The sequence below is a fragment of the Salvelinus sp. IW2-2015 genome, linkage group LG6.2 (assembly GCF_002910315.2).
Source record: "Salvelinus sp. IW2-2015 linkage group LG6.2, ASM291031v2, whole genome shotgun sequence".
In the NCBI taxonomy this organism is placed as follows: domain Eukaryota; kingdom Metazoa; phylum Chordata; class Actinopteri; order Salmoniformes; family Salmonidae; genus Salvelinus; species Salvelinus sp. IW2-2015.
This window is the reverse complement of record NC_036846.1, coordinates 3,963,624-3,982,994: the sequence shown is the minus strand read 5'-3', so window position 1 is coordinate 3,982,994 and position 19,371 is coordinate 3,963,624. Positions and strand designations below refer to the sequence as shown.

General features: G+C 43.3%; 2 protein-coding genes across 4 annotated transcripts; both read right to left on the bottom strand.

Annotated features, from left to right (window-relative positions):
- Positions 1–211: 211 nt before the first annotated feature.
- LOC111965496 (testis-specific gene A8 protein-like) lies at positions 212–3,664 on the bottom strand. Its single transcript, XM_070444142.1, has 4 exons — positions 3,485–3,664; positions 3,091–3,438; positions 2,280–2,328; positions 212–2,024 (listed from the first exon to the last, which is right to left on the bottom strand). Exons 1-4 carry the CDS (start codon positions 3,662–3,664, stop codon positions 1,987–1,989), a joined length of 615 nt encoding a protein of 204 aa, XP_070300243.1. The 3' UTR covers positions 212–1,986.
- Positions 3,665–8,717: 5,053 nt separating this feature from the next.
- On the bottom strand, positions 8,718–19,026 carry LOC111965717 (uncharacterized). Of its 3 annotated transcripts, none has more exons than XM_023989963.2 (5): positions 18,821–19,026; positions 15,877–15,977; positions 15,545–15,650; positions 14,398–14,418; positions 8,718–9,776 (listed from the first exon to the last, which is right to left on the bottom strand). In XM_023989963.2, exons 1-5 carry the CDS (start codon positions 18,894–18,896, stop codon positions 9,346–9,348), a joined length of 735 nt encoding a protein of 244 aa, XP_023845731.1. In that variant the 5' UTR covers positions 18,897–19,026; the 3' UTR covers positions 8,718–9,345. The 3 variants fall into 3 exon arrangements, with proteins under 3 accessions (XP_023845731.1, XP_070300300.1, XP_023845732.1); XM_023989964.2 differs by lacking the exon at positions 8,718–9,776 and adding an exon at positions 10,375–10,633; XM_070444199.1 differs by lacking the exon at positions 14,398–14,418.
- Positions 19,027–19,371: the final 345 nt, after the last annotated feature.

Here is a 19,371-nt window from a genome sequence, read left to right as displayed (position 1 = left end):
TGATTGCTGGATAACTGCCTGAGTATTTCACCATTTTAACTATATATATATATATATATATATATATATATATATAGTAGCAATGAGTTTTTTGGCTTTTACTATGACAACGATAGTGAATGCTCATACATAGGACATCATTTGTCATGGTGTATTTTCAATAGCAGAGAGGTTTCAAAGTTGACACACACACAAAAAATAAAGCAATAGACAAAACTTAAATATTCCTTTATTTCAGAAAAACAGCAATGTTTCAAATAGTCACAGTTTGTAGCCCATGCTAGGCCAGATGCACAGTGTGAAGCCATCCACTCACAGGACAAGCCACTATATGGCCCATTCAACCCCTGCCTGCAAACATTAGGACAAACACACTGAATTATCCCACTCCTTAATTAGGAATTATCCTACATTCACTTCTTATCAACAGTCTCGGTACCGTTTCAAATATGCCTAACATATCAAAAATAAAATATAATATGTGAGGAAAGTGAGAAGAGAACTAGTCCTACTACAAATATGTAGAGTATGTCTACAGTGAAAGCCTTGTATGGCCTGCTGATTATTTTAACTGGTTCTGACAAAGTTATGAACATGTYTTTATGAATCTAAACTAACTAGAAAGTCATCTAATTTGAAAAGCAGAAAAAAACTTTAAAAACACTTACTGAGCCATATCAAGCGCTGAATTAACGTATGCCACCACACAAGCCTGACTGCAGAGTTTTTAAAAATTCTGCTTTCATATGGTAACAAGCACAACACTCAACTGTTTATACCAGCCTAGGAAAACATGCTATACACTCAAATCATGGCTTTTCCTATTTCAGATACAGCTTTTCACCACAATYAGCTATAGAGGGTCACTTAAATAAATGGACTATCTAACAGCTGTGTATTCAATAGCCATGGTGCTGAGAAGAGAAAGGCTCTACAACAGAGGGGGAGGGAGGAAGTAAAAACAGAGGAAAATGTCTGCCTTATGAAATCTTGAAGAGCAACATCATGGACTACGCAACGGAGTCTAGCTTGAAGAGATCACACCGACTGTAAAAACCTGACTGATTCGTTGTTATGCTCATTTCCCAATATGAATCACATGTCTGGCATGCAACTGAGAAGGTTTGTTCAACTATAATACTGCATTAATAAAAGGTCTGTGGATCACAAGCTGGAGGAATACTGAGGTGGTAAGGTAACCTAATTGATCTGGTCTCCCAAAAACAAGTCAGTGACTCGGAAATAGAGTGATTTCCAAAAGCAGCCTTCCCTTTGAGTTAAATACTTGTGATGTTCACATTGGAATCAGCCCAAAGAGTTAAAACATGAGGATAGTTAAATAATGCTGGTCACATTCCTACCCGGCCATGAGGCAATTGCTGGCTGAGCATCAGATGTGTAGTATTGCCTTGGATGGTGAGAATCAGAAAACACCATTGGAGTGAGTCTAGTGTGAGGTTTCTTGGGTGAAGTAAACTATGACATACTATGCTGTGAGAGTATCTTTAGCCTTCACAGCTGCAACCATACTGAAAACTAAGAAAATAGAACTCCCATTGAGAGAAAGACAGTCTCCTTTTAAAGGTTGTGCAGATGAACCAGTAGTAAACTCCCAGGTGTTTTGTGACTGTGCGCATCTCAAAAGGTGAGAAGAGTAATGTATTGTACTATATGACTGACTATCTGCAGTGTCACAGGTTCGGTTGTGAAGCCTATATAGATGGACCATTTCTAAACGGCTCCGATGTGATACAATAGGAAGATGTACCTCTTCTTGGAACAGGTGGAGTACATTAGAATAACATATCAGAGGTTTGTTTCCATAAAGCAGGCATTATCTGAACATATACACAGACAATTCCCTGATGCAAGACGGGGAGAAAAGTTGTATACTACAGATAAAAATCAAGGGTAGACTGTCAGGGGTTAGGGGTCAAAGTGTGTGGAAGGGTTAAAGTGTGGGGGAAGGCACATCCCTTGTCTTCCTCAGGGTTGATATATCATCCAGGGGCTCCAAGTGCTTACTGTGATGAATAGAATGAGAAGAAAAGGTACATAAAAACACATGGCATCAAGACTGGTGCATGACAGACGAGACAGAAAAAGTAATATAAACAAGTATGCATCTAATCACCAAGGAAAAACACTATCGTTTTAGGTTACACTATGCCCAAAAAGGAAAATGTTCCTTGTGTATTGTAATCTAACCTAAACCTGTGTAGTGTTTTCCCCTGGTGAATAGATGCCTACTTAGAGAAGTGACTACAGAAGTTCAATACCTGTCAGTTGGTTCAACTGCATCTGCATCCTAAGCAGCCGTCGCTTGCCCTGAAGACCAAGGTGGTGAGATCACATTAGATCACAATACTCTGACTAACACTGAAATGGCAGTAGCCTTTCAATCTAGGTTGCAAAATGTGAGATACCGATACAGGATCTTAAATTTGATCACCCGGGTGTTGCAGGACAAAAAACTGCAAAGCAGGAAATGCAAGCGTGTAGTCTATTAAAAGGTTTAAAAAAGGCTTCTGAAGTTTGTAATTTCTTCTTAAACATTTCAGACTTAATTTGCCCCAACTAAAAATGTATCAACCCCTACCAAAAATGTCCATGAATTATAATCCACATAATTCAAATTTCCGGTTGCTGCAGGATTATTTTCCTGCTGTGAGAAACGGGTCAAGTTATGATCCTACCTCTGTACAACTATGTGTACTAGTATGACTGGTCGCATCATTGGTAATATTTAGCTCAAATAGATCATTTTCAACAAAATCCTGAATGCCTGTGCATATATAAAGTGTGTCAGTCCAATTTTTTTTTTTTTTTTTATAATCTACTCATCCAACTGATCAGACATTTTTTTTTACACCTTTATTTAACTAGGCAAGTCAGTTAAGAACAAATTCTTATTTTCAATGACGGRTTAGGAACAGTGGATTAACTGCCAGATTTTTACCTTGTCAGCTCGGGGATTCGATCTTGCAACCTTTCAGTTCCTAGTCCAACGCTCTAACCACTAGGCTACCTGCCGCTAGGCTAGGCTACCTGATCAGTTGCATCCTGTTGATTTGTCAAATTACCTGTTACCTCAGCAGCAGGGGCCTCGTCTTCGTCTGGGATAATCCTGCCGGTCATGGGGCCAACCCCCAGGACTTTGGGCCTCTTGTCTGACTTGCTCGCTCCCTCCAGCACCACGACAATGTACTCCTTAGCAGCTTGCGCCTCTTCCACCGCAGCTGGCGCCTCTTCCACCGCAGGTGCAGCGTCTGCCTCCACCGCAGGTGCAGCGTCTGCCTCCACCGCAGGTGCAGCGTCTGCCTCCACCGAGGTGCAGCGTCTGCCTCCACGCAGGTGCAGCGTCTGCCTCACCGCATGTGCAGCGTCTGCCTCCCCACGCAGGTGGCAGCGTCTGTCCACCGCATGTGCAGCGTCTGCCTCCACAGGTGCAGCGTCTGCTCAAGGTTGCAGGGTCTCCCTCCACAATCTCTGCTGCGGCAGCCTCAATTGGAGCTTCTTCGACTGCAGTAGGAGCCTCTTCTATGGGTGCGGCCTCGACTGGAGCGGCTTCTTCTGCAGCTGGGGCCTCCACGGAGGCAGCCTCCTTGACTTCTAAAACTACTTCAGCGACTGTTGTCACCGCCAAAGCAGAGGCTGCTGCCATAGTGACTGGTGCCACTGAAAAACAAAACCAAGCGCCGATACATCACTCACACTCATGTTACAAAAAGACTCAATATCTCCAACTCAATCAACATACAGTGCATTCGGAAAGTATTCAGACAACTCAACCTTTTCCACATTGTTACGTTACAGCCGAATTCCAAAATTGATTAAATAAATAAAAATCCTCAATCAACACACACAAAAACACACACAATGACAAAGCGAAGACAGGTTTTTTGAAATTAGCAAATATATTAAAAATACAAAACAAATACATAAGTATTCAGACCCTTTGCTATGAGACTCGAAATTGAGCTCAGGTGCATCCTGTTTTCATTGATCATCCTTGAGGTGTTTCTACAACTTGGAGTCCACCTGTGGTAAAATAAATTGATTGGACATGATTTGGAAAGGTACACACCTGTCTATATAGGTCCCACAGTTGAGAGTACATGTCAGAGCAAAAACCAAGCCATGAGGTCTAAGGAATTGTCTGTAGAACTCCGAGACAGGATTGTTTCGAGGCAGAGATCTGGGAAAGGGTACCAAAACAATCGGGGGAGAAGGGCCTTGGTCAGGGAGYTGACCAAGAACCCGATGGTCACTCTGATAGAACTCCAGAGTTCCTCTGTGGCGATTGGAGAACCTTCCAGAAGGACAACCATCTCTGCAGCACTCCACCAATCAGGCCTTTATGGTAGAGTGGCCAGACGGAAGCCACTAATCAAGAAAAGGCACAAGGAGTTTGCCACAAGCACCTAAAGGACTCTCAGACCATGAGAAACAATATTCTCTGGTCTGAAGAAACCAAGATTGAACTCTTTGGCCTAAATGCCAAGCGTCACATCTGGAGGAAACCAGGCACCGCTCATCACATGGCCAATACCATCCCTACAGTGAAGCATGGTGGCAGCATCATGTTGTGGGATGTTTTTCAGTGGCATGGACTGGGAGACTAGTCAGGATCGAGGGAAAGATGAATGGTGTAAAGTACAGAGAGATCCTTGATGAAAACCTGCCCCAAAGCGCTCAGACTGGGGCGAAGGTTCACCTTCCAACAGGACAACAACCTTAAGCAAAAAGCCAAGACAACGCTGGAGTGGCTTCAGGACAAGTCTCTGATTGTCCTTGAGTGGCCCAGCCAGAGTCGGGACTTGAACATCTCTGGAAAGACCTGAAAATAGCTTGCAGCGACGCAGCCCATCCAACCTGACAGAGCATGAGAGGATCTTCAGAGAAGAATGGGAGAAACTCCCCAAATACAGTTGTCTTATTCTCTGTAATACAGAGTACATTGTCGTGGTGCTGGAGGGAGCGAGCAAGTCAGACAAGAGGCCCAAAGTCCTGGGGGTTGGCCCCATGACCGGCAGTTGTAGCGTCATACCCAACAAGACGAGGCTATAATCGCTGCCAAAGGTGCTTCAACAAAGTACTGAGTCAAGGGTCTAACTACTTACAGTACCAGTCAAAGGTTTTGAAACACCTAATAATTTCAGGGGTTTTCTTTATTTTTTATATTTTCTACATTGTAGAATAATAGTGAAGACATCAAAACTATGAAATAACATATGGCATCATGTAGTAACCAAAAAGTTAAATCAAAATATATTTTATATTTCAGATTCTTCAAAGTAGCCAACCTTTGCCTTGATGACAGCTTTGCACACTCTTGGCATTCTCTCAACCAGCTTCATGAGGAATGCAACAGTCTTGAAGGAGTTCCCACATATGCTGAGCACTTGTTGGCTGCTTTTCCTTCACTCTGCGATCCAACTCATCACAAACCATTCCATTTGGGTTGAGGTCGGATGATTGTGGAGGCCAGGTCATCTAGTGCAGCACTCCATCACTCTCCATGGTCAAATAGCCTTTACATAGCCTGGAGGTGTATTTTGTGTCATTGTCTTGTTGAAAAACAAATGATAGTCCCACTAAGTGCAAACCAGATGGGCTGGCTTATCGCTGCWGAATGCTGTGGTAGCCATGCTGGTTACTAGTGTCACCAGTAAAGCACCCCCACGCCGCCTCCTCCATGCTTTACGGTGGGAACTACACATGAGGAGATCATCCGTTCACTTACTCTGCGTCTCACAAAGACACGGCGGTTGGAACCAAAAATCTCAAATTTGGACTCATCAGACCAAAGAACAGATTTCCACCGGTCTAATGCTCGTGTTTCTTGGCCCAAGCAAGTCTCTTCTTCGTAGTGGTTTCTTTGCAGCAATTCGACCATGAAGGCTTGATTCACACAGTCTCCTCTGAACAGTTGATGTTGAGATGTGTCTGTTACTTGAACTGTGTGAAGCATTTATTTGTGCTGCAATATGAGGTGCAGTCAACTCTAATGTACTTATCCTCTGCAGCAGAGGTAACTCTGGATCTTCTTTTCCTGTGGCGGTCCTCGTGAGAGCCAGTTTCATCAAAGTGCTTGATGGTTATTGTGACTGCTCTTGAAGTCTTGAAATGTTCTGGATTGACTGAACTTCATGTCTTAAAGTAATGATGGACTGTCCTTTCTCTTTTCTTATTTGAGCATTTAAGAAATTCCACAAATTTACTTTTAACTAGGCACACCTGTTAATTGAAATGCATTCCAGGTGACTACCTCATGAAGCTGGTTGAGAGAATGCCAAAAGTGTGCAAAGCTGTCTTCAAGGCAAAGGGTGGCTACTTTGAAGAATCTCAAATCTATTTTGATTGTTTCACACTTTTTGGGTTACTACATGATTGCATGTGTTATTTCATAGTTGATGTCTTCACTTTTATTCTACAATGTAGGAAATAGGAAAAATAAAGAAAAACCCTGGAATGAGTAGGTTGCGTCCAAACTTTTGACTGGTACTGTATGTAAATGTGATATTTCAGTTTATTTTTTAATACATTTGCAAACATTTCTAAACCTGTTTTTAATCATGGGGTAGTGTGTAGATTATTATTTTTTAATCAATTTCAGAATAAGGCTGTAACATAACAAAATGTGGAATAAGTCACTGTACCACACTCACCCAATGTGATGCGTTGGGCGACCGAGAAAAACAGAAGCAGTTAGCCCCCCGACACAAACTACTGCAGCATAAATACTGGAGGCTGAGACAGGAGGGATCGGGAGACACTGTGGCCCCATCCGATGATACCCCCGGACAGGGCCAAACAGGCAGGATATAACCCCACCCACTTTGCCAAAGCACAGCCCCCACACCACTAGAGGGATAACTTCAACCACCAACTTACCATCCTGAGGCAAGGCTGAGTATAGCCCACAAAGATCTCCGCCACGGCACAACCCAAGGGGGGCGCCAAGCCAGACAGGAAGACCACGTCAGTGACTCAACCCACTCAAGTGACGCACCCCTCCTAGGGACGGCATGGGGGGCACATTTTTGGTGAATAATGCAAAGCAGAAATGCATTTGACCAATGCAGGCTAGCAGACAATGGAAAGAATGTATCCACCAGAGCACTGAGTGACCGCAGGAGAATGGATGGTGTTGAGTGGGTTAGGATGGAGCCTACAGCTGCAGAATTTCAACCCCTACACAGTGGAGGCTGGTGGGAGGAGCTATAGGACAGGCTCATTTTAAGGTCCGAATGGCATGAATGGGATGGTTTCAAACATATGGAAACCACGTTTGACTCCATTCCATTGAGCCAGTCCTGCTATAGCACCTCCAACCAGCAGTGGCATGGGTGCAGATAGCAGGCATAGCAAAGAAAGGCATTGCAGTGTACCACTACATCGTTCCATTGAGCAGATGAGGGTACAGGAAGTGATGAAGGAAGTTTCTGGAATAGCAGTTAACTGAGCATAAATATTCCACATACAGTGCATGTATACAGTGCATGTATGCAGCACAAAATGCCTTGTAAGAATAGAAGTGTGAATGAGTCATTTCTAATGTGAATACAGACATTAAAATAGTGTATCAGAATATACATGTAAAAACCATACTTTTGCATGTTGTCCACCACCCTTTATAAAAAGAGGCCACCTCAAATAAAATGCCTTCCTGCCAAATATCACAAAGGCACACACACACACACACACACCAAATGGGATAATGGTTTGATTTGAAACACATTGGTCTTGACATATTTTCACAACTAGGGAGATTCTGATTTGTGTGCTGGTCTAAAGTAAATCATTTGTCGACTCGTGGGGCAACAGTGCAGAGATGAATTAACTCGTGTTAGTGTGGTGGATTTATCCCCAGGTCCTTAATGGTAAAACTATAGTATATTAAAATATATTATAACGTTTGGTTAAAGGTGTTCGATATTTACGCAATTATCACATTTATAACATTCTGAAGGCAGATTGTCTCGTCATTTTTCCTTGTGATGGAAACCATTGTTTTGGAAAGACACTGGTTTTCTGCAGCCGAAAGCCRTACAAGCGTAGCGTATTAGCGCAAGCAAACCAAATCCAGACAAATTAAACACGGGAGGGGATCTTTCCAGTTTCTCAATACTTTTATTGTTTGGCTCGATGAAATCCCATTACACAACTACTCACTGCGTTATCCAGTTTTTAAAAAAGAGCAAAATCTGAATGACCACATGGTTGAGTTCATCAAGTTAACCTTACAAGGTCATTCCCTCAAAGTTCCAGTTTTACAGTGAAGAATAAAACACACGGCAACAGTTTGTTGTGTTACAGTAGGGTTGTCTGTACTAGCAGAAGCTATCACACGGCTGCATGAGATGTGCAGCGGGTTGGGTTAAACAAAAGCTTTTATCATTACGTCGGCATGTACCAACTCAGTGATATCTGGCAGAGAAGCATATTAAAAGAGGCTTCAAAAGTACAGTAAATGTAATATCTCCCAAATAAACCCCGAGTAGTAGTGATTGGTTAGCCGTGGACTGGGCGTACACATTACAAACAAAATAATCAAATGGCTCATTTGAGGTGTTTTCCTGTTTGTGGTTGCATGCGGCAGRGGGCCTCTGAGGCAAGGCAGGTGAGAGGTTAAAGATTGTTGATACGCTAGGTCAGTGGAGATCGTAAACAGAATGGTGAAAGATGAGTGGCCAATGTTTAAGAGGAAGGGAGAAGGGTGAAACGGTAGTTTGGAAGGAGAAGTGATTTGCAGCTGTGTATTTTTATCCTTACTGTAATGATACAAGGTTGAAACCATTACATCCTTAACTGTGCAAGAGATAGCATTGATGACATCACTGCCACTTTCTAAAGGGTCTCACTGTGGCGATCTGCTGTTCTGATTGGATAGGGAATTCAAGAAAAAACAGCCTCAGCAGCGAAAGCTTTTTAGTGCCTTTACCATCTCCAGGAATCACAACAACTATACTGTACACAGCCAGGAGAGACTGAACTACATAAAGTAATCAAACCCCACAAAGTCTGGAAGCTTCTAGTGTGAAGAGGGGAAATAACAATATTCTACTCAGTCTTCTCACTTTAACTTAATCAGTCATATCATAAATTACACCTCTGCCATCTATATAAACTCTAATAAATAAAATGTGTTCTTTCCAGAGAAGAACCTTTACATCTGAGGAGTCAAGCTCTCAAGTGGTTTTTGGAAAAGGTGGGATCAGTTTTAAGTGGTACTGTATTATATGGTGTGGGTAAATAGTGCACACCTAACCTTCCTCTAGTTGCTTGTCTATCAGTGTGTATGTGTGTTGGGCTGGTGGTGAAGGACAGTGTACGCGCCCGTTACTCCGCAGTAACAGCAGCCTCGGGAGCTACCTCCTCCTGTGCGGCCGTACCATTGCTCTCTGGCTCTGCCACAGCAACTGCTTCCTCGGCGATGGCCTCTGCAGCATCCTCCACGGCCTCGGCCACTATGACCACTTCCTCTGCTGCCGCCTCTACTTCCTTGGCCACCTCAACGACCTCTTCAGCGACCTCGGCGATGACTTCAGCAGCCTCGGCGACAGCCTCTGCGATCTCCTCCACCACAGTCTCTGCTTCTACTACAGCCACTTCCTCTACTGCTGCCTCCACAGCAGGTTCTTCAGAGACTGCCTCGGCCTCTTCAGCAGGTTCTGCTACGTTTTCCGCTTCCACAGCCTCTTCAGCTGCAGCCTCCTCTCCAGCCGCCGCCTCCTCTGCTTCCTCCTCTCCATCGGCTACTGCTTCCTCACCTGAAACAGGAGGGAGGGAAAAATGTATAAATCAGTAAAGATGGCATCGARCTTTGAAGGGCACCAACACCACACTGCCCGAGTAAGCCATGCTCTACAACACAATACTCAAAGAAATAAGTGGATTTACAGAGCATGTGAATTACCCTACAGAACACCTACAATAACAGAATATTCACATAAAGTACTATTTCTAAGTTATATCTGATCATGTATAGCTCTGATCTAGTTCTGTATCCTGAGCTGCCGTGTGCACAACTACACACTCAATCATACACCACGTCACACATGCCCATGCCACTCCTCTTACCACACCTCTGGCTCATACCACACTCCACCTAGAAGGGGAAAACCCCAGCAAAGCAAATCACCGAAGAGGAGAATTCACTACAGAACCACATGCAAACCCAAAGACAGAACGGGAGGGAAAGAAGAATAAAATCGACAGAGGGAGGCAGGCAAAATMAAAGTGACTTAGTGAAGGTAGGCAGGGTCAGGTCAGAGGGTAAAGGGTGAGAGGATAAAGATGGCAAATCTTACCATCCAATCAAAGCTACCAGTACCTGGAAATTCCAACAATAACACAGAGACAACCAAGGTGGTTTGTGCACATTTAATTTTAAAATGTACCCATTAACATTAATCCATCCTGGAAGAGGCCACATACAAGAGTTCATCAAATCAAAAATGGGGAAATAAGAGAAGGGAGCATCCAGCAGAGAAACTTTCAGAAACAGACAATAGTTGAATGTATGGGACGTAGCAGGAAAGTAGAAGAGATTTCCCCCTTTTCAGATTCATCCAAACAGTCCAGTAGGCTATAAAGTCCCCTGACGTGTAGGCAATTTACTTTTACACTGAAAAGAGTAAAAATAGGAGCGTTAGCGGAAAGGGAGGAAGAGAACCTTTAACCAAAATAACTTTAAAATCAGATAACAATTTCACCATTATAGAAAATTCAAGTTCAACATCCAAGAATATGATAATCAATTCCCTACGCGATTCTCTTGCTTGTGCAATGCACTGATAATGCTAACAGTGCGTTAGCATTCTAGGTGCATAACCCCCTTAAGGGCGCACTAAGATGACATCACCTGTTGTCTCTGTTTGGTAGTGAATAAAGAGCTTCTAATAAAGAGGTACAGGTTTTAAAGAGGTAAGGGGAGACAGAGGATTAAAAGTGAAAGAGAAGGGGGACACATGTTTTGGGAGGGATCGTCCAATAGGAAAAGAGTAGTGTCAAGGAGGGGGACCCCCTGTTCTGATTAACAGGTATTTCAGACAAAAGGATAGGTTAGGATCAGATAGGAGAAGCTGGGTGGGGTGGGATCAGATCGGGAAAAAATGAGTATACTTTCAGAATCCAAAGGACCACCAATATAATTTATATATCAAAGTCATCAACAGCATTAGTCTTAAGTTTACCATCTAGAGAAACCAAAATATTTTGTGCAGGCAAACTCATTTCTGAACTGGTCCTTCCAAATATTACCATCAACAGTAGGTTTTACACCAACCAGATGCTTATGGTCCCCTAACAATCTTTTCTGGCATTAACCAGGTTTCCAGCCAACCTTTTTATGCACGTTAAGTACATGTCAGAATTCTTTTGACAGACCTGATTGAAACAGCAAGTCTAAACTTTCCAAATGTCGACAAAACACGCTAGACAAGGTGGGATCTTGGTGTGTCTGTATAATTAATTCGAGAAATGGTGATAAATGTGCTTTTTTTATGCGCAAATATTGATATAATAACCTTCATATCGAAGTAAACTTGGGAGTCATGCATGTCTACAAAGGGGGAGACACCCTAGACCTAAACTGCTACAGACCTATATCTATCCTACCCTGCCTTTCTAAGGTCTTATGCAATCTGGTTTCCGAGCTGGTCATTGGTGCACCTCAGCCACGCTCAAGGTCCTAAACGATATCATAACCGCCATCGATAAGAGACAATACTGTGCAGCTGTATTCATGTGCAGCTGTATTCATCGACCTGGCGAAGGCTTTCGACTCTGTCAATCACCACATTCTTATCGGCAGACTGAACAGCCTTGGTTTCTCAAATGACTGCCTCGCCTGGTTCACCAACTACTTCTCAGACAGAGTTCAGTGTGTCAAATCGGAGGGCCTGTTGTCCGAACCTCTGGCAGTCTCTATGGAGGTGACACAGGGTTCAATTCTCGGGCCGACTCTTTTCTCTGTATACATCAATGATGTCGCTCTTGCTGCTGGTGATTCTCTGAGCCACCTCTACGCAGACGACACCATTCTGTATACTTCCTTCTTTGGACACTGTGTTAACTAACCTCCAGACGAGCTTCAATGCCATACAACTCTCCTTCCGTGGCCTCCAACTGCTCTTAAATGCAAGTAAAACTAAATGCATGCTCTTCAACCAATCGCTGCCCGCCCGTCCAGCATCACTACTCTGGACAGTTCTGACTTAGAACATGTGGACAACTACAAATACCTAGGTGTCTGGTTAGACTGTACACTCTCCTTCCAGACTCACATTAAGCATCTCCAATCCAAAATTAAATCTGGAATCGGCTTCCTATTTCGCAACAAAGCATCCTTCACTCATGCTGCCAAACATCCTCGTAAAACTGACTATCCTACCGATTTTTTATTTCGGCGATGTCATTTACAAAATAGCCTCCAACACTCTACTCAGCAAATTGGATGTAGTCTATCACAGTGCCATCCGTTTTGTCACCAAAGCCACCATATAATACCCACCACTGCAACCTGTATGCTCTCGTTGGCTGGCCCTCACTTCATATTCGTCGCCAAACCCACCGGCTCCAGGTCATCTATAAGTCTTTGCTAGGTAAAGCCCCGCCTTATCTCAGCTCACTGGTCACCATAGCAGCACCCACCCGTAGCACGCGCTCCAGCAGGTATATTTCACTGGTCACCCCCAAAGCCAATTCCTCCTTTGGCTGCCTTTCCTTCCAGTTATCTGCTGCCAATGACTGGAACGAACTGCAAAAATCACTGAAGCTGGAGACCCATATCTCCCTCACTAACTTTAAGCACCAGCTGTCAGAGCAGCTCACAGATCACTGTAGCTGTACATAGCCCATCTGTAAATAGCCCATCCAACTATCTTATCCCCATACTGCTATTTATTTATTTTGCTCCTTTGCACCCCAGTATCTCTACTTGCACATTCATCTTCTGCACATCTATCACTCCAGTGTTTAATTGCTATATTGTAATTATTTCGCCACAATGGCCTATTTATTGCCTTACCTCCCTTAGCCTACCTCATTTGCACACACTGTATATAGACTTTTTCTATTGTATTATTGACTGTATGTTTGTTTATTCCATGTGTAACTCTGTGTTGTTGTTTGTMTCYCACTGCTTTGCTTTATCTTGGRCAGGTCGCAGTTGTAAATGAGAACTTGTTCTCAACTAGCCTACCTGGTTAAATAAAGGTTAAATTAAAAAAATTACAAATATAAGGTCCTCCCACTACGACTCGGGAAAGCATGCAGTTTATTAGGCTACAGATTAAACAAGTTATGACCTTCACAGGGTGGTGAAAGTGCAAGGCGATGACCTTGATGCTCCTTTCCAATAAATATTGAGGYTCTTATTCTGGTGACATGATGATTGATGCTAGGCTGCAGTTTCACAACTTAAAATAATCTTGCTCTATTGTCCATAATAATCTCATGTAGGCTATACCAGCACTGTATCTGCGAGCGGTTGGCTAGAGCACACATGCCAATACCAGAGTGGGAACATGTGCTATATATCACAACAAAAAAATCTGAAAATGCGATGGAAACCCATTTAACTTGTTTTCTGTACATGGGAATTTAACCCATGGAAACATATGTGGTGGGAAAATCCTAATTTTATTTTTGCAGACTGTTGCGAACTGGATGGAAACCTAGCTAATGACAGAAAGCCAAGACCAACTCCAGAAAACTCTAAGAGCAGAATCTGTTCTAGACCCGACATCTTATCTGGGTTTCAATTAAAATAAACGAGTTAATCTCAGACAGTTATCCTATTTACACTATGCTTAACACATTAAAGACTAAAAAGGTTAAAAGCACTTGGAACTCATTGCTGATCAATTCATTGACTGAAGATTGATCAGATGAGGCAAATGGCTCAGGCAGTTATTAACCAGAACAGGGAGACCTTCTAGCGTGGGTGTAAGAATCGATGTGATTGGTGCTCTGCAGTGAATAACCAATGAGGATTAAGGAACCCTACGATGAGTGYAGACGTCACTAATAACCATAAAGTAGATTATCGTGGAATTTCACAGCATTTTTTTTTTATCACTGAAATGCAATACGTAAAGACTCCACCCATTTCTGAAACCACTCCTTTTCGCCAGCATTGGTTCTCAGAATGCGTTTTGTGAACGTGTCAAGAGGATAACCTAGGTTTGTGAGTGTAACTATAGAGAAACAGATACATTTCAAGGCAATCAGTGAGAGAGAGTGAAAAAAAATCAAATCCATGCCAAGGTACGCTTAGTCAGTCTAAAAACTAAGTTTCATTGGTCATTCAGAAAGAGTTATTTAACAGGCTGTGAGTTCTAAAAAATGAAGAACATTAGCTATTAAAAGCCACACATAGGAACTCACCCTCCTCTTCCTCATCCCTGCCTGGAAACAGACAGAAACGCATTGTCACAGGTTTACATGTGGATTATATGGAGTGTGTAAATCGTGTACATATATGAATGAGGTTGTCTTAGTAGGCATGTCTGATCTGTACCCAGTTAGGATTTATGATACAGACATGGTGGGTTTTATCTTTAAACACTTGTATGAGCGTGACAGCCGTGCGCTTGTGTGATATCTGTGTAGTTGGGAGTTTATGGTTATGCTGTAGCCTGCCAAAGTAAACATCCATTACCACTGGACAACAAAAGGTACTGTAATTATACATCTTATCTCAACTGTTTATACAGCAGAAGTAGTCAATTAGGGACCTCTCCCAGTATCAATACCTAACTGCCTGGCCACTGTTGGARGACATAATAGCTGGTCATATAAATAGAATGGTATTGGACGGGAGTGTGTTTGTGTTTTCAGGAAGTGATTATGGCAAAAGTGAGAAGGAGTGATAGTGGGATGACTTGAGAGTGATATGCAGGGCTCCGACAGCTGCCTGGACAGCAATGACCAGAGAACYTGAGGGGGGGCCTGGCTGGCCCGCTTGGCTAAGAGTCAATGGTGGTCTGGCCAAAACTACTGACTGCTTGTTATTGCAGCACAGAGTTGACTGGGCTGTCCCGTCTGTGTCAACAGTTATTAATACACTATGACAACGACAGGGGGAGGACGGAGACTATCAGTGTGTGTGTGAATTCTAATGAACTCAGCAGGCTGTCTACTGCAGCAGAAAGGCTCTCCTGGCGGGGGGGGACACCGAATAGCCAGGCTATAGTTTTAGGTGCGTGGTCACTCAGTGACATTCCTTGGTCGTAAGTAGAGGATTATCCAGGCCTGCTGTCCCACAAACCCTAGCTTGGCTCACATCTCTTTCTGCCTCACTTGACAGGACGGCCGTCGAGCTGCACTGCCAACCATGACTCATGAATAGAGAGAGCTGAGGCCACTGAACTGAGGGGGTGGGGGGGGGAGGGGTAACAGTCGTTAGACCCCATACCAAACAGGGTCTAATCCAATAACCTGGGAGGTGAATGACACGAGGGGTTAGTTGAGGTTGTGAGGTAAGACGATGGGTGAGGTTGTGAGGTAAGACAATGGGTGAGGTGAGACTTACTCTTGGGGGGCCATGGTTTGGGAACCCACTCGGCCTTGGGACGAGCGTTGATATCCGCTATACGGTCGGTGAATCTGGCGTGGTCTGTGGTCACAGTGCTGTACGTCTGTTAGAAGAAACAAAAGATAATTTCAATGCTCAAAATAGTTACATATTTTCCTTTACCAATGAAACACATTATAAAGAACTTTAGCCATGTAACAGAATAAAAGAGCACATTATAAAGTTAAAGGTTTATGGAAAAAGGCCAGTCTGGTATTATTTTCCCCCCTATGAGCTACGTCATCTAAACTCAAACAGATCAAAGTAAAAATTGACACGTGTAGACTCACATAGGCGACAGCTCCAGCAAAGGCCCCACCACACAGCAGGGCATAGATYATGTTATCACCAGTACCACCGGGGAGCGACGACATCTGTCGCCGTGGCAGTACTACAAAAAAAAAACAATAAAGGTCACCGGTTAGGTAAAGGTCACCCGGCCTTCAGAGGTAATCAGGAAACACGGTAGATGTCACAGGATATTCAACATTTGATCTTGACCCCACAAGATTGGTTTAAAAAGATTACAATAGGATCGACCTAATGCAGTGAGAGGGAAGCATGAGGACAGAGGATTTGTTGAAGCATGATCGCTGGATTTTTATTGGATTAGGTGGAATGGGTTTAGGTGTCCAGGAATATGCCTGTCAGAGCTCATTTGACTCCAACTGAAAAACAGTGGTCAGCTGGTAGAACTCCAACCAGACTAACACTAGGCAAAAGGAATAAAGTGAAATAGGCTAGTGTAAAATAAAAGTTTAGTCGAATTCTAGCTAACGTAATTTTCCTAGAAGGTCAGTGCAATAGCAATATTCAAAAGCAGGTCAAATGACCCACCACCAATATTCATCTTTCTCCTGCAGCATAATTTTTATGATAATCAGCACAAGGGGGTGCTTTGTCATTTGACATAGTTCTTTCACTTTGACTGTGCTTTCCCGGAGTGCCATTACATCGGCAGAAAAAACAGTGTAGCCAGGCGCTTTGCTTACTTACACCAAGACTTTGACCAGAGTCAGCGTTTCCTCCTAATGCTGCTGTAGGTCAGTGCCCTGCCCTCATGGCAGACAGGCACACAAACGCCATAGACACGGACAACAAAGATGGACAATCTTACACACACTTATAACACCACAAGCACGCACTTCTAGACGATTGTCTTTGTGACGGACACACACAGCCCACGAAGACAGACATGCATATACAGCTACCGTGCAGACAGACTTGCACAAGAACAGTGTTACAGCTTTGCCACGGTGAAAATAAAATGTGTCAAGTAGCTACAGTTGAGGACACAATGTACAGCAAGTCACTCCCTGGTTTCACTCGTACAGCAAACAAGCACACCCCAAACTAACAGGAGAGCCTGCAAGCCTTTCACAATGAGTGAGCATACGTGGGGGACCAGGTATTTAGGCTCAAATTAAGTTCAGTCTAGATTTTAGTCAAGACATAACGAGTCCCATTGGAAGAGCACCAGTAGGTTCTCCTTTCAAAAAGGTACACCCCGATGACAAAACAGGGTGTGTCACTGCAGGGGGATTTTAACCCTCAAAGTTCTCATCCCTGTAYTCCAATCACTGTGGCCCTACCTCTGTAACAAGGCTCTAGACCAGCTAATCTGTTCAACCCCCACTGCAGTCCCAGGGTTATAGTGGCGTGGGATTGTGATAGCACAAGTGGCCGTGGATCAATGTCATAGGATTAAGCTATGATACCCGCTCTGTGCCTAAGTACTGGTCAAGGGAGGGGAGTAGGCGATACCATGAGGCCCTTTTGTGCATGTAGAGTTGTATGCTGTACAAACGCAAATCAGGGGCCAGTGTTGCGTAATCTCCTAAAATGCCACCAAAAGTGTTTGGCYGCAGGACATCAGACAAACTCATATTTGTGTGTGTGTGTGGGTCAGTGGGGAGAATGCTGGAGCAAAAGCTCAAGGCATGTCATGTTCCTATCGTTGCTTAGCCCTTGGGCCATTTCTAAGAGTAGCTAAACCAGTTTCTGCAGGGGCTACAGCAAAGAATGAGCAATGCCATGGTGCCAACAAACAGTGTGTAGATTCCACTGAAAGGTGAAGCAAAATAGTGTAAGGTAAAGTACACAGGGAAACTAGGGGGGTTGATCATTTAGTATGTTTCTCTCTCAGAAGCTTACCTGTTAATAACTACCAAAATAAAAAGAAACACTTGATTAATACGAAGTATGTTGAAAACAGGTGTGGTTCCTGAGTTAATTAAGCAATTAACATCCCATCATGCTTAGGGTCACGTATAAAAACGCCCAGTTCTAGCTTATTTACGTGATTTTGGCAGTTACCTGTAGTTGTCAGCACAGCATATGGTTGTCTGATTTCTTGAATCTATGCCTAGTGAAAATATTTTATATTAAGGTTTAAAGCGGCGTCGAAATGCAGTGAGTTACCGTTGTCTGTTCAGAAGAATGCAAGTTCATTGGTGCGTGGTCCCGCAGAGGGCGCTGTATGGTGACTCGTGCRTTTGTCCGCAGTCCATACATTGAGACGCCCGTGACACGTTCTCTACCACGTGAGCAAAAGTAGGAACCATATCTATACCACCTCCGATTTAGATAAGGTCAAATATTAAGGATGTTTAATAACAAGGTTGTGTAACCAGTTAATTGTTGCCTTCCAAGCTCGTGTTTCGTAACTACGGTTAAAATGTATCATATGRACACCTAGGCCATGCAATCGTCCTCGACAGAAAAGTGACAAGCTGGCACCGACAAGGAAACAAAGTCATTCACGATTGGAGTAAAGATTTGTTGGCACAGTCCACCACGGAGTCTGCATAGTAACAAAATTACATGGGCACATCTCGTTTGGATAATTTGAGGTATTGGACATGGAGAAAACGAGTTTCTCTTTAAAATGTGTGATGTAACTTAACGCTCCAATATCAAAATTAACACAATGAAAAGATTTAGAGCATAATTGGCCAACATTCCAATTGACCTTCACGTTCCTTGTCCTGTAAAACAGGTGCCATCTTTCAAATTTGGGATGAGACGGTTTCAGTAAAGCCAAACCACATGAGAACAAAATGTTATATTCTGAAATGTACGCATATTCCTCTACCCATAGGCTACCCTTAGCCTATACATACAGAGGAAAGAAAAGCCAACAGGGATACACAGTTGCCATCTTGTATCATGTAACGTTACAACTTTAATGTGGTAAGACTTCGCTATCATTTGAACCGATTTTGTCATACTCACCATCTCTAGATAACTGGTAGGCTGACTTCCTTGCCAAATGCCCACATTTTTGCCAGGCCGTTCTGCAGAGAAACATCGCTATGCGCTATCCAAAAACTACCGGAGGAATGCAGCGTGCGCCGAAGCGAGGGAGGGCAGAATGAATGGCTGGAGATGACAGGGTGTGCGAGCCTGTGATGAACGAAGCAGAGCCCTATCTCACTTGCGCTTAGCACTGGATGTGTGATAGTGGTGGTAAGTTCGCGAACGATTCGGCTCTAAGAGCCGGCTCTTGTAGGTGAACGTTGGGAGCCGGGTCGCATATCAGAAGAGCCGAATCTATTCATAAAAATATAAAACAATTAAGATATGAATAATCAAAATATTTACATTTATAGAATAAACTAATTTATTGGCTAAAACGATTGCCACCGATTTCCAGCCATTTTCGATCGTGGAGGACAGAGGTTTTAGAAATTATAGCAATAGTCTAAATCCAATGTACACAATTCCAAGCAGGAAAACCATCTCAAAATCACTTATTCCACAACTGTACGAGAGCACACAGYTTT